This window comes from Oncorhynchus mykiss, chromosome 9, assembly GCF_013265735.2.
Source record: "Oncorhynchus mykiss isolate Arlee chromosome 9, USDA_OmykA_1.1, whole genome shotgun sequence".
Classification (NCBI taxonomy): Eukaryota; Metazoa; Chordata; class Actinopteri; order Salmoniformes; family Salmonidae; genus Oncorhynchus; species Oncorhynchus mykiss.
Genome location: NC_048573.1, coordinates 45,175,698 through 45,192,206, shown reverse-complemented (window position 1 = coordinate 45,192,206; position 16,509 = coordinate 45,175,698). Strand labels below are relative to the sequence as shown.

At 43.3% G+C, this 16,509-nt stretch overlaps 1 protein-coding gene across 1 annotated transcript; it reads right to left on the bottom strand.

Moving 5' to 3' along the window:
- Positions 1 to 366: 366 nt before the first annotated feature.
- Positions 367 to 11,802, bottom strand: chrna4b (cholinergic receptor, nicotinic, alpha 4b). Its single transcript, XM_021615870.2, is given in 6 exon segments — positions 367 to 1,097; positions 3,845 to 5,342; positions 6,739 to 6,848; positions 7,169 to 7,213; positions 11,657 to 11,781; positions 11,784 to 11,802. Coding segments are annotated over 6 exon segments (1,923 nt in total). The 3' UTR covers positions 367 to 971.
- Between the last annotated feature and the right edge of the window lie 4,707 nt (positions 11,803 to 16,509).

Genomic DNA, 16,509 nt, shown 5'->3' with positions numbered 1-16,509 from the left:
GAGCTGTTTTGCAAGGAGGAATGGCAAAAACTTTCAGTCTCTCGATGTGCAAAACTGATAGAGACATACCCCAAGCGACTTACAGCTGTAATCGCAGCAAAAGGTGGTGCTACAAAGTATTAACTTAAGGGGGCTGAATAATTTTGCACGCCCAATTTTTCAGTTTTTGATTTGTTAAAAAAGTTTGAAATATCCAATAAATGTTGTTCCACTTCATGATTGTGTCCCACTTGTTGTTGATTCTTCACAAAAAAAATACAGTTTTATATCTTTATGTTTGAAGCCTGAAATGTGGCAAAGGTCGCAAAGTTCAAGGGGGCCGAATACTTTCACAAGGAACTGTATATAATTTATGTCATCAGGCAAAACTAAATATCAGATAAACAAACTGTGATAGGGTGTGATTTTTCCTGATGAACCACAAATTCCTTTTTTTTTTTTACATTACCCTCAATTTAATTGAAACGGATTAATTTAAGTCTCAGCATTTCAAGCTAATGAATCAGAAACCTTCCATGTCACCTCTGACACTGAGGTAGGTATGTGTGTGTGTGTGTGTGTGTGTGTGTGCAGTAATTCGTAATACATTGGTGAGGACTTGGGCTACGCAGCTCAATGTCAAAATGGAATTTTGAAGGATGTTTTCACTGTCAGCCTTTTGGCCTCATAAAGAATTCATATGCTCTGTGGAGTCAATGAAAGACACACCCCCTCCATGTCTTAGTGAATAACCTCATGATAACCTGTGCGCAATGGCATCCACAAATAAAGACAGTGGCTTACACGTTCAATCTAAAAATCAACAAAAAATGCATAAAATACCATAAATCAACCACTATTAGAAAACCTAGAAATATATTGGCCTAGAGAGACTCACAGGTAACTTTGCATTGTAACTCTGTGTCGCTTGTCTTTAATCTTTCTCGGAATCGGACTTCCACACAGTTTCACTGTGTCTGGAATCTAGGTTTCTAGATCATTCCAGCCAGCCAAGGAGGAAGGAATAGTCCCAGTGTTCCCAGTATACACACTAGTACAAACATCCACAGAAATATCCTGTCAATGACCATGGCCACATACTTCCAGTCCTCCTTTACCTGATGGAGAAGAAGAAAAGAGATGAGATGGTCATTTCAAATATCCACACCACACCACACATACATTTTACAGGCTGTCAATTTCTGCCCTTGATTGATTTCTCGCGAATGGATGATTTTTTTCAGTACAAGTGGAAGCTATCCCTTCAATGTCAGTCATTCCCAGCTTGCTTATGAAATATTCAGGACAACATTGTAAAGCCTTATTTGTTTCAAAGAGAAGTATACACTGGCTAGAGCTCCTGGCCATATACTTTAGCTACATTGTGCTACTATCTTTTGCAGAGACCACCAATCTTTGCCTGGGAATTGACCTGGCCTGTTTATTCAGCAGCTTCTCTTCACAGTAGAAACAATCCTCAATTGCTAATCAAAGCTTGTCTGTGTCACACCTGTTTGCCTATGACTCTCATCTATCGATATATCTTTACCAAGGACTTCAAAGTGGTTTGCTGCCTATTGGTTTTCTGCTTGCAATACCACAACCTTGGTGTGCTTCAAAAGAAAACACAGGAACTTTATCTCAAGGACACCTGGAAAGACATGTATTGTCAAATTTAGGGGAGCGGCCATCCACTAAATATGAAGGAATGGATTTGGCAAGGTAGTGAGAAAAGTCTCAAATGTCATTTTTTTTCTGAATACCCCAGAGCTAAACCTTACTTTTACCGAAAGCCTTTTCATGTGGATCATGACTACAATATACAGTATATCAGGGGTCTCCAACCTTTTCTAGCATCACTTTAAAAAAATGAAACGTGTTGCGAGCTACTTGTTTTTTGCTAGTTTTCAAATAGGTACATTCTTCTCCTCTCCCCTGCAACTCTTCCCCGGGTCTATAGTGTACAAGATAAAGTAGTGCACTGTGTTCTATACCTTGTAAAATAATGGTTAATAAACAACTCTAAGGGGGGCCCCATAAACTCTGTTTTATATTTTCCCAAATTTCTGCCCTTGATTGAATTATTATTATTTTTACTCTCAAAATTACAATTGTTCCTAGAGAAACAACGAAATTGGATGTTCTGAGTCCTTCTCAATGCTTAAATCACATAAGACAATTTCTTTTGAAAACTAACAAATATATTTTTTAGTGTAATTTCCCTTAAATTGTGCATCTAACCCTATTACAGGGGCTGAGTCACTGGCTTACTTGGGCTCTTCCATGCCGTCCCTAGGGGTGGGTTGAGTCACTGACGTGATATTCCTGTCCGGATTGGCGCACCCCTTGGGTTGTGCCATGGAGGAGATCTTCGTGGGCTATACTCGGCCTTGTCTCAGGATGGTAAGTTAGTGGTTGAAGATATCCCTCTAGTGGTGTGGGGGCTGTGCTTTGGCAAAGTGGGTGGGTTTATATCCTGCCTGTTTGGCCCTGTCCGGGGGGTATCGTCAGACGGGGCCACAGTGTCTCCCGACCCATCCTGTCTCAGCCTCTAGTATTTACGCTGCAGTAATTTATGTGTCGGGGGGCTAGGGTCAGTCTGTTATATCTGGAGTATTTCTCCTGTCATATACGATGTCCTGTGTGAATTTAAGTATGCTCCCTCTAATTCTCTCTCTTTTTATATTTTTCTCCTTTCTTTCTTTTCTTTTCTTTTCTTTCTTTCTTTCTTTCTTTCTTTCTTTCTTTCTTTCTTTCTTTCTTTCTTTCTTTCTTTCTTTCTTTCTTTCTTTCTTTCTTTCTTTCTTTCTTTTCTCTCTCTCGGAGGACCTGAGCCCTAGGACCATGCCTCAGGACTACCTGGCCTGATGACTACTTGCTTTACCCAGTCCACCTGGTCATGCTGCTGCTCCAGATTCAACTGTTCTGCCTGCGGCTATGGAACCCTGACCTGTTCACCGGACGTGCTACTTGTCCCAGACCTGCTGTTTTCACCTCTCTAGAGACAGCAGGAACAGTAGAGATACTCTGAATGATTGGCTATGAAAAGCCAACTGACATTTACTCCTGAGGTGCTGACCTGTTGCACCCTCGACAACCACTGTGATTATTATTATTTGACCCTGCTGGTTTTAGGCTGGGTTTCTGTACAGCATTTTGTGATATCAGCTGATGTAAGAAGGGCTTCATAAATACATTTGATTGATTGATCAAGTGTGTGAGGAATGTGCCGGTCTAGCAATGGTTGTGTACTGCTGCTGCTCATTTCATGGCAAAGTTTGCAAATAACAAATAATAGATACAAATGACGTCCTTACTAATGAAATACTTCTGCCAGGCAAGTGCACTTTGGAGTTTACATTTAATTGAGATGGTTTTGTGGAAAGTATGCCTGACAACCCACAAGGCAGTTATCAAATCAACTACACACGTAGTGATAGACAAATGCACGCACCACAATATTGCTGAAAATGTATTGGCTGATACTGTGTTAGGTTTGGCTTTTTAAGCCAATAGTGGCAAACCAGGGGTGGGAGAATGTTTTGTTGATTTGATAGTAGCTGGGAGCTTGCGGTGTCTGATACTTGTGAGATTTGTTTATGACAGTTTGCAATGGAAAGTTTGCATGTATTTTCAGAATGGTTTGGCGAGCTACTCATATGTGGGCTGCAAGGTACAGTACTAGTAGCTTGCGATCGACCTGTTGGAGACCCCTGCAGTATATCAAGTCATAGGGCTACCTTGCAACAAGATCTTCGTAGAAGACAATGCTACTTTCAACATTGAGAGAATGTTATAAAAAACATTTATGGTTCATAAGGAAATTAAGGACCTCTGACAGAAAAGGTAATGTCAACAAACTCACTGAGAAGTCGGCGTCCTCTGCCCTGAGGTGGTCAGCGATGTACTGCACACCCTCTATGGCCCTTCTCATCGACGGGGATATTCTGTGGACCATGGTTTCCCGGATCACTAGGTCAACAGTGGGCTCTGTGGAGGAGGCTCTAGCTAGTTGGTCTAGCAGGACCTGTCTCTTTAGCCTTCCTTCACCTACAGCCTCTCGGCCCTTGCCACCACCAGCAACCCCACCCCCTTCCTCGTGCAGGCAGCAGTACTGGAAGCTGTGGGAGCGGCAGCGGTGCCCGACCCTTTGGGGGGGCTCCCAGTTAGACTCCCTCTGGTGGTCAAACACGTGCTCTACACTGTGGCTCCGCCCGTTGGGGGACAGTATTTGTGGCTCGTCCCGGGGAAGAGAGTGGACTGGACCCAGGGGACCCAGCGGCAGAGACGGGGGGGAAGAGCATGGAGTGGAGGAGTGGGTTGAGCAGGACAAAGGGGAGGCGGTGTTCCCGAGCTTGCCAGGCTCCTCAAGGAGGATGGAGTACTGGCTGGAAGGGGAGCGGCAGAAGAGCTGGGGGGCCTTGATGGGGTGCTCCTCCAAGGGCAGGCCCTGGGTAGGAGAGGGAGATGGTGAAGGGGAAAGGGCCAGGATGTTGGAGCTGTCAGAGGGGGTGGCAGGCATTGTGTGTCCCAGCTGTCCAAGCTGTCCTAGCCCCGTTTCCACCCCGGCCCAGAAAGACTGCGACTGACTGGCTGCTGTCGAGGAGCTGGTCCGGTGCATCATCTCAATCAGCTTCCGGCAGTTCTGCTTGGCGGTGGCCGGTGGCCGCTTCATGAAAAGCACACGAGGCACCAGGTCCAGGAAGACCCGGCGCACCCAGTGCGGCATGCCGTGGGTGCGCGGCGAGCGGTGGTGGACGTTGAGCACAAAGACGGTGATGATGATAGATAGGGTGACAAAGATCATTGTGAAGAGGAGGTACTCGCCGATGAGCGGGATGACCAGCGAGGTGGACGGGATGATCTCGGTAATGAGCAAGAGGAAGACGGTGAGAGACAGCAACACAGAGATACACAGGGTGATCTTCTCGCCACACTGGGAGGGCAGATAGAAGACCAAGACAGTCAGACAGGAGATCAACAGACATGGTATAATCAGGTTGATAGTGTAGAAGAGCGGCAGCCTGCGGATGATGAAGTAATAGGTGATGTCGGGGTAGATCTCGGTGCAGCACTCGTACTTCTTGGTGTTGTACTTGCCCACAGCGTTGATGATCACCCACTCCCCGCTCTCCCAGTAGTCCATCTGGTCCACATCACTGGCTATGCTGATCAAGTCGATCTTGGCACGGTCGTAAGTCCACGAACCAAACTTCATCTTGCAGTTCTGCTGGTCGAAGGGGAAGAAGGTGACGTCAATGCTGCAGGAGGACTTGTAGATGGCCGGCGGCATCCACTTGATGCGTCCGTCGTAGAACAGGTGGGCCTTGGTCAGGTGGGTCACCGCGAAGTCACCATCAGCGCTACAGAGGAAATACATTAGAGAAGTAGCAACCTCTTGAATGTGTTATTCATGCAATATCATCATTGGAAACATGGCAGTTACTTTAAGGATTTCTTAAGTCAGCATTGGTTTCCAGACTTATATTAGCACTAAGCATTTGTGAAGAATTTAACAGATCAAAACCCAGTGTTATTCATGAACAATTTTACACAATATAACATTATATTATCACTGACTGCATGTTCGGGTACAATAAGGAACACACCAACAAGCACAATTTTTGAGCAACAACTGCCATTTAACTACAAAATGCATGTACTCATGTACTGAGTTTGCAAAATTCCCCAATGCATTGTGCCTGCCTGCTGCCAACAATAAATGTAATTTGTGTACTACTAATAATTGACTGAGCTTTGAACTCATGCTTCCATGTTTGCTTGGGCTATTTTCACATTAGACCACACGTGTTAATTTGTTGATTTCATGAAACTAAAAGTCTGGATGCAATGAACTGCGAAAGGTGATGATGTTTCTTTGTGATATCCAATCATTCACAAATGTCTGTATGGTTTACCTAGCCACCAGCCCAGTTATGAAAACCCAGCTGCAGGTTAGAAATCCAATCTAGCTATCCTTATCAGCTTACTGTCCTTTTACAGGATGTAAAATGTGTCCACCAGTGGGTACCCGTCAAAGGGATACATGTTGTCTTTGACCTCCCAAAGCACATCCAATCACATTTTGTCCCCTATTCCCCTCCTAGTGTATTGCATTGTGCAATGTAATAAATCAAATATGTTTTGTTTATGACCAGGCCCATTTTGACTGACTTCTCTCGGATCTATTTTAGCCAAATTTAAGTAATGACAAAGGACGAAAGATTTGGCTCGATGCTTAAATGCTTCCAGCTGTTCTTAAACTCATCCCATTTGTTGTGAAGGGATTTCCCCAACCGCAATCGTTATATAAGACGATATACATAAGCCGGTTCTGGTTTTCCTTTTTCGTTCAGTCCACGCATTCGGTTCCACTCCATAACGGTGACAAACGTTAATGATCAGTCTACTCTGGAGAACACTTGAGGGGGCAAAAGCGAGGGGCTGAGGGCATGACTACTAAATCCCCCCCCATATGTTCACTATTGGAATGACCCTTGAGATGGGGAAGCTGACTCATGCAGGTCCCAATGGGGATTCCCCAGAGTGGAACTGAGGGACAGACTAAGCAAAAAAGGAGAATTGGAATTTCGAGTCGGAATTCGGAATCAAAAATCGAAAATCGGAATATGCATCAGTCAATATTGAAGTCTTTCATAACGACTTGTTGTCCAGCTGTCAAACTATTACACTGTTAGTTTCGGTACACCTTAGGCAACTTGTTTGAAGTGAAGGATTGCCTAAAAACAAGTACTTTACTTGTTATAAAGCACAATATCAGGCCTCCAGATGATTTCCGACGGGATGCGGATGGAGGTGACATTCTCGTACTCCTCTGGGTTCCAGCGGAGTTTATAATCATTCCACTCCTGCGGGGAATAAAGATTAAATGTTCTATTCATGCAGGCACGTTACATTACAAATAATATGTCAAAGGTAAATGTGCAATACTATCATGCCAATTGCTCTTGCCGTGACCGCACTCTCCGAGGGTGTGTTGGGATATGTAAAAAATACATTATCATTTCACACATGCATATAATACACACTTAGATAAGCACCCACCTAATTATAATTATTTTTTAATTATAGTTCATAGAGATCAATTATATTCTATTCTATTTGTGTTCTATTGAATTCTATGGTCCAGTTAATGTAAAATGGAGCTCTGCATTTGATTCGAACGTACTTGTTTCACCCAGACGTTGGTCGTCATCATCTGGTTCTTCTCATCCTGTTTGCACAAAAAAAATAATGGAGTTGAAGGGTGTACCGTAAAAAATAAAAATATATATACTGTGCCTTCGGAAGGTATTCAGACCCCTTGACTTTTGTTACACTACAGCCTTATTTTAAAATGGATTAAGTAAAAAATAAATCCTCAGCAATCTACACACAATACCCCCATAATGACAAAGCAGAAACAGGTTTTTAGAAATGTTGCACATTTATTAAAACTAAAATTCCCATTTACATTAGTAATCAGACCCTTTGCTATTAGACTCTAAATTGAGCTCAGGTGCATCCTGTTTCCATTGATCATCCTTGAGATGTTTCTACAACTTGATTGGAGTCCACCTGTGATAAAATTGTTTTGATTGGACATGATTTGGAAAGGCACACACCTGTCGATATAAGGTCCCACAGTCGACAGTGCATATCAGAGCAAAAATCAAGCCATGAAGGAATTGTGCGTAGAGCTCCGAGACAGGATTGTGTCGAGGCACAGATCTGGGGAAGGACACCAAAACATTTCTGCTGCATTAAAGGTCCCCAAGAACACAGTGGCCTCCATTATTCATAAATGGAAGAAGTTTGGTACCACCAAGACTCTTCCAAGAGCTGGCTGCCCAGCCAAACTGAGCAATCGGGAGAAAGGGCCTTGTTCAGGGAGGTGACCAAAAACCCTATGATAACACTGACAGAGCTGAGAAACAAGATTCTTTGGTCTGATGAAACCAAGATTGAACCCCATGGCCTGAATGCCAAGCGTCACGTCTGGAGGAAACCTGGCACCATCCCTACGGTGAAGCATGGTGGTGGCAGCATCATGTGTGAGGATGTTTTTCAGCAGTAAGGATTAGTCAGGATCGAGGCAAAGATGAACAGAGCAAAGTACAGAGAGATCCTTGATGAAACTCTGCTCCAGAGCGATCAGGACCTCAGACTGGGTGGAAGGTTCACCTTCCAACAGGACAACGACCCTAAGCACACAGCCAAGACAAAGCAGGAGTGTCTTCGGGACAAGTCTCTGAATGTCCTTGAGTGGCCCAGCCAGAGCCCTGACATGAACCCAATCAAACTTCTCTGGAGAGACTTGAAAATAGCTGTGCAGCAATGCTCCCCATCCAACCTGACAGAGCTTGAGAGGAACTGTAGAGAGGAATGGGAGAAACTCCCAAAATACTGGTGTGCCAAGCTTGTAGCATCAGACCTATGAAGACTCAATACTGTAATCGCTGCCAAAGGTGCTTCAAGAAAGTACTGAGTAAAAGGTCTGAATACTTACGTAAATGTGATATTTTTTATTTATTTTTTATAAATTGCCAAAAATGTCTAAAAACCTGTTGTTGCTTTGTCATATTAGGGATATTGTGTGTACATTGATGAGGAAAAAGAAATGATTGAATCAATTTTATAATAAGTCTAACGTCACAAAATGTGGAAAAAGTCAAGAGGTCTGAATACTTTACCAAGGCATTGTGTGTATATGTATATACAGTGGGGAGAACAAGTATTTGATAACCTGCAAAAATCGGCAGTGTTTCCTACTTACAAAGCATGTAGAGGTCTGTAATTCTTATCATAGGTACACTTTAACTGTGAGAGACAGAATCTAAAACAAAAATCCAGAAAATCCCATTGTATGATTTTTAAGTAATTAATTAGCATTTTATTGCATTACATAAGTATTTGATCAGCTACCAACCAATAAGAATTCCGGCTCTCACAGACCTGTTAGTTTTTCTTTAAGAAGCCCTCCTGTTCTCTACTCATTACCTGTATTAACTGCACCTGTCCACACACTCAATCAAACAAACTCTAACCTCTCCACAATGGCCAAGGCCAGAGAGCTGTGTAAGGACATCAGGGATAACATTGTAGACCTGCACAAGGCTGGGATGGGCTACAGGACAATAGGCAAGCAGCTTGGTGAGAAGGCAACAACTGTTGGCGCAATTATTAGAAAATGTAAGAAGTTCAAGATGACGGTCAATCACCCTCGGTCTGGGGCTCCATGCAAGATCTCACCTCGTGGGGCATCAATGATCATGAGGAAGGTGAGGGATCAGCCCAAAACTACATGGCAGGACCTGGTCAATGACCTGAAGAGAGCTGGGATCACAGTCTCAAAGAAAACCATTAGTAACACACTACGCCGTCATGGATTAAAATCCTGCAGCGCATGCAAGGTCCCCCTGCTCAAGCCAGCACATGTCCAGGCCCGTCTGAAGTTTGCCAATGACCATCTGGATGATCCAGAGGAGGAATGGGAGGTCATGTGGTCTGATGAGACAAAAATAGAGCTTTTAGGTCTAAACTCCGCTCACCGTGTTTGGAGGAAGAAGAAGGATGAGTACAAGCCCAAGAACACCATCCCAACCGTGAAGCATGGAGGTGGAAACATCATTCTTTGGGGATGCGTTTCTGCAAAGGGGACAGGACGACTGCACCGTATTGAGGGGAGGATGGATGGGGCCATGTATCGCAAGATCTTGGCCAACAACCTCCTTCCCTCAGTAAGAGCATTGAAGATGGGTCGTGGCTGGGTCTTCCAGCATGACAACGACCCGAAACACACAGCCAGGGCAACTAAGGAGTGGCTCCGCAAGAAGCATCTCAAGGTCCTGAAGTGGCCTAGCCAGTCTCCAGACCTGAACCCAATAGAAAATCTTTGGAGGGAGCTGAAAGTCCGTATTGCCCAGTGACAGCCCCAAAACCTGAAGGATCTGGAGAAGGTCTGTATGGAGGAGTGGGCTATATCATTTTTTTTCTTCCAAAAACATTCTTAATCTATAGACACATAAGGTCACACAAATATTCAGGGAGATTGCGCTGCTTTGCCTCAAATTACCTACTAATGTCAACTTTGGTGTGGGAGGTAGCCTAGCGGTTAGAGTGTTGGGACAGTAACCAAAAGTTGGAAAAATCTGCTGTTCTGCCCTTGAGCAAGGCAGTTAGTCCCCACAACAACTGCTCCCTGGGAGTCAATGATGTGGACCTTGATTAAGGCAGCCCCCTGCACCTCTCTTTGTGTTTAAACTGCAATATGTAATTTAGTGGGCGTCCCAACCAAATTCATATTGAAATCTGCATTATAGATCTGTTATTTTTATTGAAAGCAAGTCTAAGAAGCGGTAGATCAGTTCTATGTGCGCTATTTCAATTCTTGCTGTTCTTAAGTTTAACTTTTGCGTCTTATACTTTAGGTTTTTGTACATCGCCTTCAAATGAGCTGAAAACACAATATTGTGGGTATTGAAAAGATACTTCACAGCAGTTTAGATGGTACAATGATAAACTGAAATTAGGCAAACTATTAGAATTTTTGCAACCAGGAAATGGTGGAGCGATTTCTGCATGTTGAACCTTTAAATGCGGAAGACACATTTCGGTTGAATGCATTCAGTTGTGCAACTGACAAGGTATCCCCTTTCCCTCCTTTCAAAATTCTTATCAAGACGTTCCAAGATGAACATTTGGGTTAAAGTATGCCAAGTGGTGAATAATGTATGATAATACAGTCCTGTAAAGCATTTTGAAAACCCAAACAATATGCTACCCACAAGTACTTGTTGAATTTCTAATGAGCAGCTTTTTGGTCTAAACGCCTATGTCCTATTTGTCCCAAGAAAGCCATATGCTTCATGACTAAGTTACAAAATAAACATTAGACAAATGTGTGAATACAACACAACGTAACATTCCTTTTGGAGAAAAAAAATCTGCCTGTGTTCTCTGCTCACAAGTGCCAACCACAGAGCTGAGCTGTCACTTCTTCTCACAGGTTTCTTTTTCCCAATTCACTGTCCCCATATACCACCCTGCTGCCTGAGAGGACTGAGACAGGACTATGAGGACGCCCTTGGGTAATCTTTGGCCGGTAATTCTAGCCAGAAATGACTCTTTTAGAGGCAGAAAAGCAGGCAAGTGTAGAGAGTAAGCCTTTTAATTGTGTGTCAACATTGTGAGGACCGTCCCCCTAGGAAACATGGTACACAAGTTTAATCTAAAGCTTTTAGTTAATGAGTTAAAGGCTGTGAAGACCAATGATTGTATTTGCCTTTTAAAATCCAACCCGCTGTATAGGTTTATTCCACGTCTCGAGTCAATAACTTTCTCATAGTTTCTTGGGGGGGGGGGGGGGGGGGGGGCTTTAAATTCTTGAAATGAATGGTCCTGGCATAGGTCTTGCCCCTGAGACACAACCTGTCTTCAACCGTGTTTCAGCCTATCAATAAGACTAAAAACAGATCAAGTCATGTTTGAAAAATGTATATTGCACTAGAGTGTGTCCAAACTCAGTGAATCCTAACTTCTTCCTAAATCCCTAGTTTCCTTTTGACATGTGGAAATTTGACTGAAGTTTAAGTTAAAGATTTAACCCCAGTGCGTGCATCTGTCATTTACAACAAAATTATGTGAATAACTAAAGGAGTTGTTTGAGTTTGCTAACCACGTCGATGAGCTGGGCGATGGAGAGGCCAAAGTGGACCAGCACCACATCGGAGGTGTTGGCCACAGGCCGGGACAGCTTGTTGTAGCGGGCAAACAGGTTCTTGAGAAGCCTCTCCTCAGCGGCATGGGCAGCACGGAAAGCATGGACCCGGGGTCCACCAAGAGGACAAACTGGGGGGAAGAAGAAAGACAATCGTCAGGGTGTCCAGTTCCACACACAGCTTCGGAAAACAACAAGCTACTGCATTTTGGTACAGTATCAAATGAAAGTGTTTGAAAATAGATCTTAGGCCACTGCTTACTTGGGCTACATACAGTGGACATGTGAATGTTTAGGCTGACCCTCTGTGAAATACCCTCTGTGATATTCATTTATCATTAACTCAATAACCTACCATCGTCCCTTTTCTATTGGTATTTTTTTGTTTCAGGGTATTAATATGATGTAATGAAAAACATACACCCATGTGCAATCAGGAAGTAAATCGTGGTCTTTTCATACAAGTCAGACAACAATCGTCTAGTATCTCACTCCTGATGCTTGGCTAGTACCTACCAACTATTCGGCTACTTTGTTTGATTTGACATTACCATCATTAACTCCTTCTGTAGAGCTCATTTCCATCATTAACTCCTTCTGAAGAGCTCATTCCCATCATTAAGTCCTTCTGGAGAGCTCATTCCCATCATTAACTCCTTCTGAAGAGCTCATTCCCATCATTAACTACTTCTGGAGAGCTCATTCCCATCATTAACTCCTTCTGGAGAGCTCATTCTCATCATTAACTCCTTCTGGAGAGCTCATTCCGATCATTAAGTCCTTCTGGAGAGCTCATTCCCATCATGAACTCCTTCTGGAGAGCTCATTCCCATCATTAAGTCCTTCTGGAGAGCTCATTCCCATCATTAACTACTTCTGGAGAGCTCATTCCCATCATTAACTACTTATGGAGAGCTCATTCCCATGTCTATTCTCCTTTTTAGATTCTTGGATTCTTTTAACCTTTACACATACTTTTGCATTGGACCTTTAACTGCCCTACATTTAAAGACAGAGTATAATCCTGTGTGTCATCTAAAATGAGAGATCTATTAGACACAGAAATTGAGAGGCCACACATATGCAACACTGCATACAAAGTGTAGACCCCACCCCTCCCCCCACCAAAAACTCCTATCTTATAATGAGTTTCTCTCAAGCAGACAGCCATCGTAAAAACAGCTCTTTGCATTTGGATAGGAGGTGTAATCTGAAAGAAGGGGACCTCTGCTGAGTGTTGGCATATGGTAACATAAGACAGTATCAGATCGAGAAGGAAGCAGAAGAGGATCAAAAAGAGGAATGAAGGCTGAAGGCAGTTGGAGTACGTTGTTTCTCTCACGCTTATACATGCTGATGGCGTGATCAGATGAAAAACCTCTCATCCCCCGCTTTTTCTCTCTCTTTTCTTTCTTCCCCTCTCTCTCTCTCTCTTTTCTTTCTTCCCCTCTCTCTCTCTCGCTCTCTCTCGTCTCAGTCGCTCTCTCTCGTCTCAGTCGCTCTCTCTCACCATCTCTTCCTCTCTCTCTTTCCCCCCTCTCTCTTTCTCCGTCCCTCCTCCTCTCCCTCCCATTCGGCTCAGATGAGGGAACTCAATTACATCCCTCCTTTTTAGAATCGGCTCACATAGCAGGGAGGATGACCTAACAATGTCTGAGAACAATTAGGAGAGGAGTGAGAGCAAAGTCTGGGGGATATTTAAGCCCAGTCTTTTATTTATTCATTATTTCTCTGCCATTGCACATGTATTGAGTACTGTACATACACAGCCCTATATGATGTTAATTGCCAAGTCAAACAGACTCCTGCAAAAGATACCTAAGTATGAACATGAACAATGGTGAGTCGGTGACACCGTGCATCTTAGTATGCTGCCCTTACACTCAGGTCCTCATCTCCACTCAATCAAAGCTGATGGGCTGTCCTTCAGTTGTCTGAAATCTGGCATCCTCTTCTATTTTTAAAGGCTCAGGATCAATAACGTATTAAATGGATCTACTTATTTTTTCTTCTCTCCGTTTACACCTGGATCTGTTTGACATGTCCAGACACCGGACAACCTTGAGACGAGCCAGGGAAACCTTTCGTTCCAATAACTGCTGGGAGGGACAGGTATGTTTGACCCTATCGTTGCATTTTGACTTACACGCTTTGTCGCAGACAAAACAAGAGATATGCACCCTGCATGGCTTCTCAATAGATACAAGTTCATTTTCAACACTGAGGGTAGGTGTCTATATCAGTCTTATTTTGGCTCTTGATTGACTGTTCTTTACAATGGTCTCTATCTATTTCTTAGCCACTCCTTACTGGCAAAGGCAACATTTAAGCAATAAGGTCACAAGAATATTCCTTTAGCCTTGGTAGATTGGCCATGTATCACAAACCCCAGAGGTGCCTTATTTCTATTATAAACTGGTTACCAACATAATTAGAGCAGTAAAAATAAACGTTTTGTCAAACCTGTGGTATACGTGATATACCACGTCTGTCAGCCAATCACCATTCAGGGCTTGAACCACCCAGTTATCTTAAACGATTATCATCATCCTCACTGTGTAATTGTGAATGAAATCTGTTTACTGTAAAACAATGACTTCTTTTAACTGACACAACTAGGTGAAAAGCTTCTGTGTATCTGAATGTGACTGGTAAAGCCTGGTGTGGGTCTCTCCTGTAAAATACATGTGTGCTCTCCAGTGACATATCAAATAAGTGGTTTCCTTTGGCTTGTATGAATATTGAGTGTACCTAAATCTGTCCTCCTTATGATGAGTATGTTTTCATTAGTCAATAGTGTATGCACTGCTCAGGAGGCTGCTGGGGGGAGGACGGCTCATAATAATGTCTGGAACGGCGCTAATGGAATGGCATCAAACACATGGAAACCAGCCGTTACCATAAGCCCATCCTCCCCAATTAAGGTGCTACCAACCTCCTGTGATGCACACCATATTCCAACTCCCTCGCAACAACTGAATCCAAACAACAAGCACAACAGGGAATCCGTCTCTCAAAAGCAGGCTTCAAATCAAATGTGATCCATAATCAAAATGTGTCATTGCAAATCATTGTCATAAACAACTGATATTGTGTGGGGTGTATATATTTGAGAATATTTGATATTACATTTGTTATTGATCGCATTGCAAATATACACATCTGTAACATACAATTCATGTTCTATCATTACATAATCTAAACCATTTATGATCTATAGGAAACTGTAAAGTCAAGTCCAACAAGCATGTCAATGATCAGCCTATAAACTGAAACTCAGAGACAACATCAATTAAAGACAGTCGAATTTCACAAGACTTTACCTTGAGAAGGATGCACGAAGAAAAGTGCGCTCAACACGCGTAAGCACCTGGAAAGATTCATAGTGCATACGCCAATGGGCAGTTTCCAGTAGTCAACTCTCTCCTATATTCGGTGCGCTTCGGTCTTTTAAAGGGTGTCAAATCCCCTTTAATCAACTTGCATAAATGTTCTACCAGCTGGATGTGGGATGGCTTGTCCAACCCGTCAAGTCGCCAACAAAACAGAAAGGTTGTAGATAGATGGTTAAGATCTCCTACAGTCTTTGGTTGGAGACAAAGTAGAGCTCAAATCAGTCTTGGAGTCTTCGTGAAGGACATACTGCTTCTCCATCTGCATGTTTCTCCTCTCAGTGACCAGCTGGCTAGTATACATGAATATGAATGACCACAAGCCCTTCTGTTCTGTCCCTTAACTCACCATCTCAAAGTCTCTCCTCGTTCCCATGGAATCCTCAAGCCAAGTGTGGCTCCCCACTCTCTCTTTCATTACCTCTCTCTATCCTCCTCCTCCCCGCCGCCTCTAATATCTCTCTCTCCTCTCTCCTTTCTCTCCTCTCTCTCTCTCTCTCTCTGCTCACACTCTCTTTCCCTCTCTGCTCACACTCACTCTCGCTCAGTTGATTTTGTTTTTTTAACCTGTGTGTCATGATCGCGTCTGGTGGGATAGACAAAATAAACATGTGGACGATAGTGCACACATTCGCGTGTCTGGTGTAGTCAGCATGTTACCCTTGAGTTCTAAAGTCCAAATTCTGTCCACAGTCCAGCCGTTTGTTTTCACCTCTTTATCCTCTCTTACCTTTCATCCTGAATGATATATCTTCATCTTCCTCCCCCTTTCTCACCTGACATGGTCCCCCCCCCTCTAGCCCTAGCTGTCTCTATGCAGCATCTCAACTCCCCCTTAGACAGATAAAGCCTCATATTTTTTGGACCAAATGCTCTCCTATCACTCCATTCTACACATTCCATGTACTGGCATACTGTATATGAGGCCTTTCATAGTCAAGAGGTGAGCATGAACCATACAGCTTTTCACTTTTTGATGTACTCAAGGATGATAAAAAAAAGATTTGGGTATCGGCATTGAATAGCTGAGAAGGGTGCTCAGACATAAGAAAATGGTTTTAAAAGAAGCTTCAATCAAGCGTTTACCCATTTACCTTACACTGTCTGCTTAAGCAAAAACACTGCATTGAAAACTATTGAACAATGTAGTTAGGAAATAGGAGTGGCATGATGACTAAGAGGCATTTACTTGTCGGATACTGAGTTCCTTTTCAACGCACAGAGTGCCCACAGAGAGAAGCCTCCACAATATATGTATTGATTTTCCAAATCAAAGACACTCTCTCCAACAAGCGATGACTAACACGGACTTGACAGATGAATAGATAGATTTCTCTCCTTCTTTCGCTACACAGCAAACACGGGGCAGATGTGTGGGGTGAGTGTTCTGTCCATTCTGTTCATCTGTGTTGGCGAGAG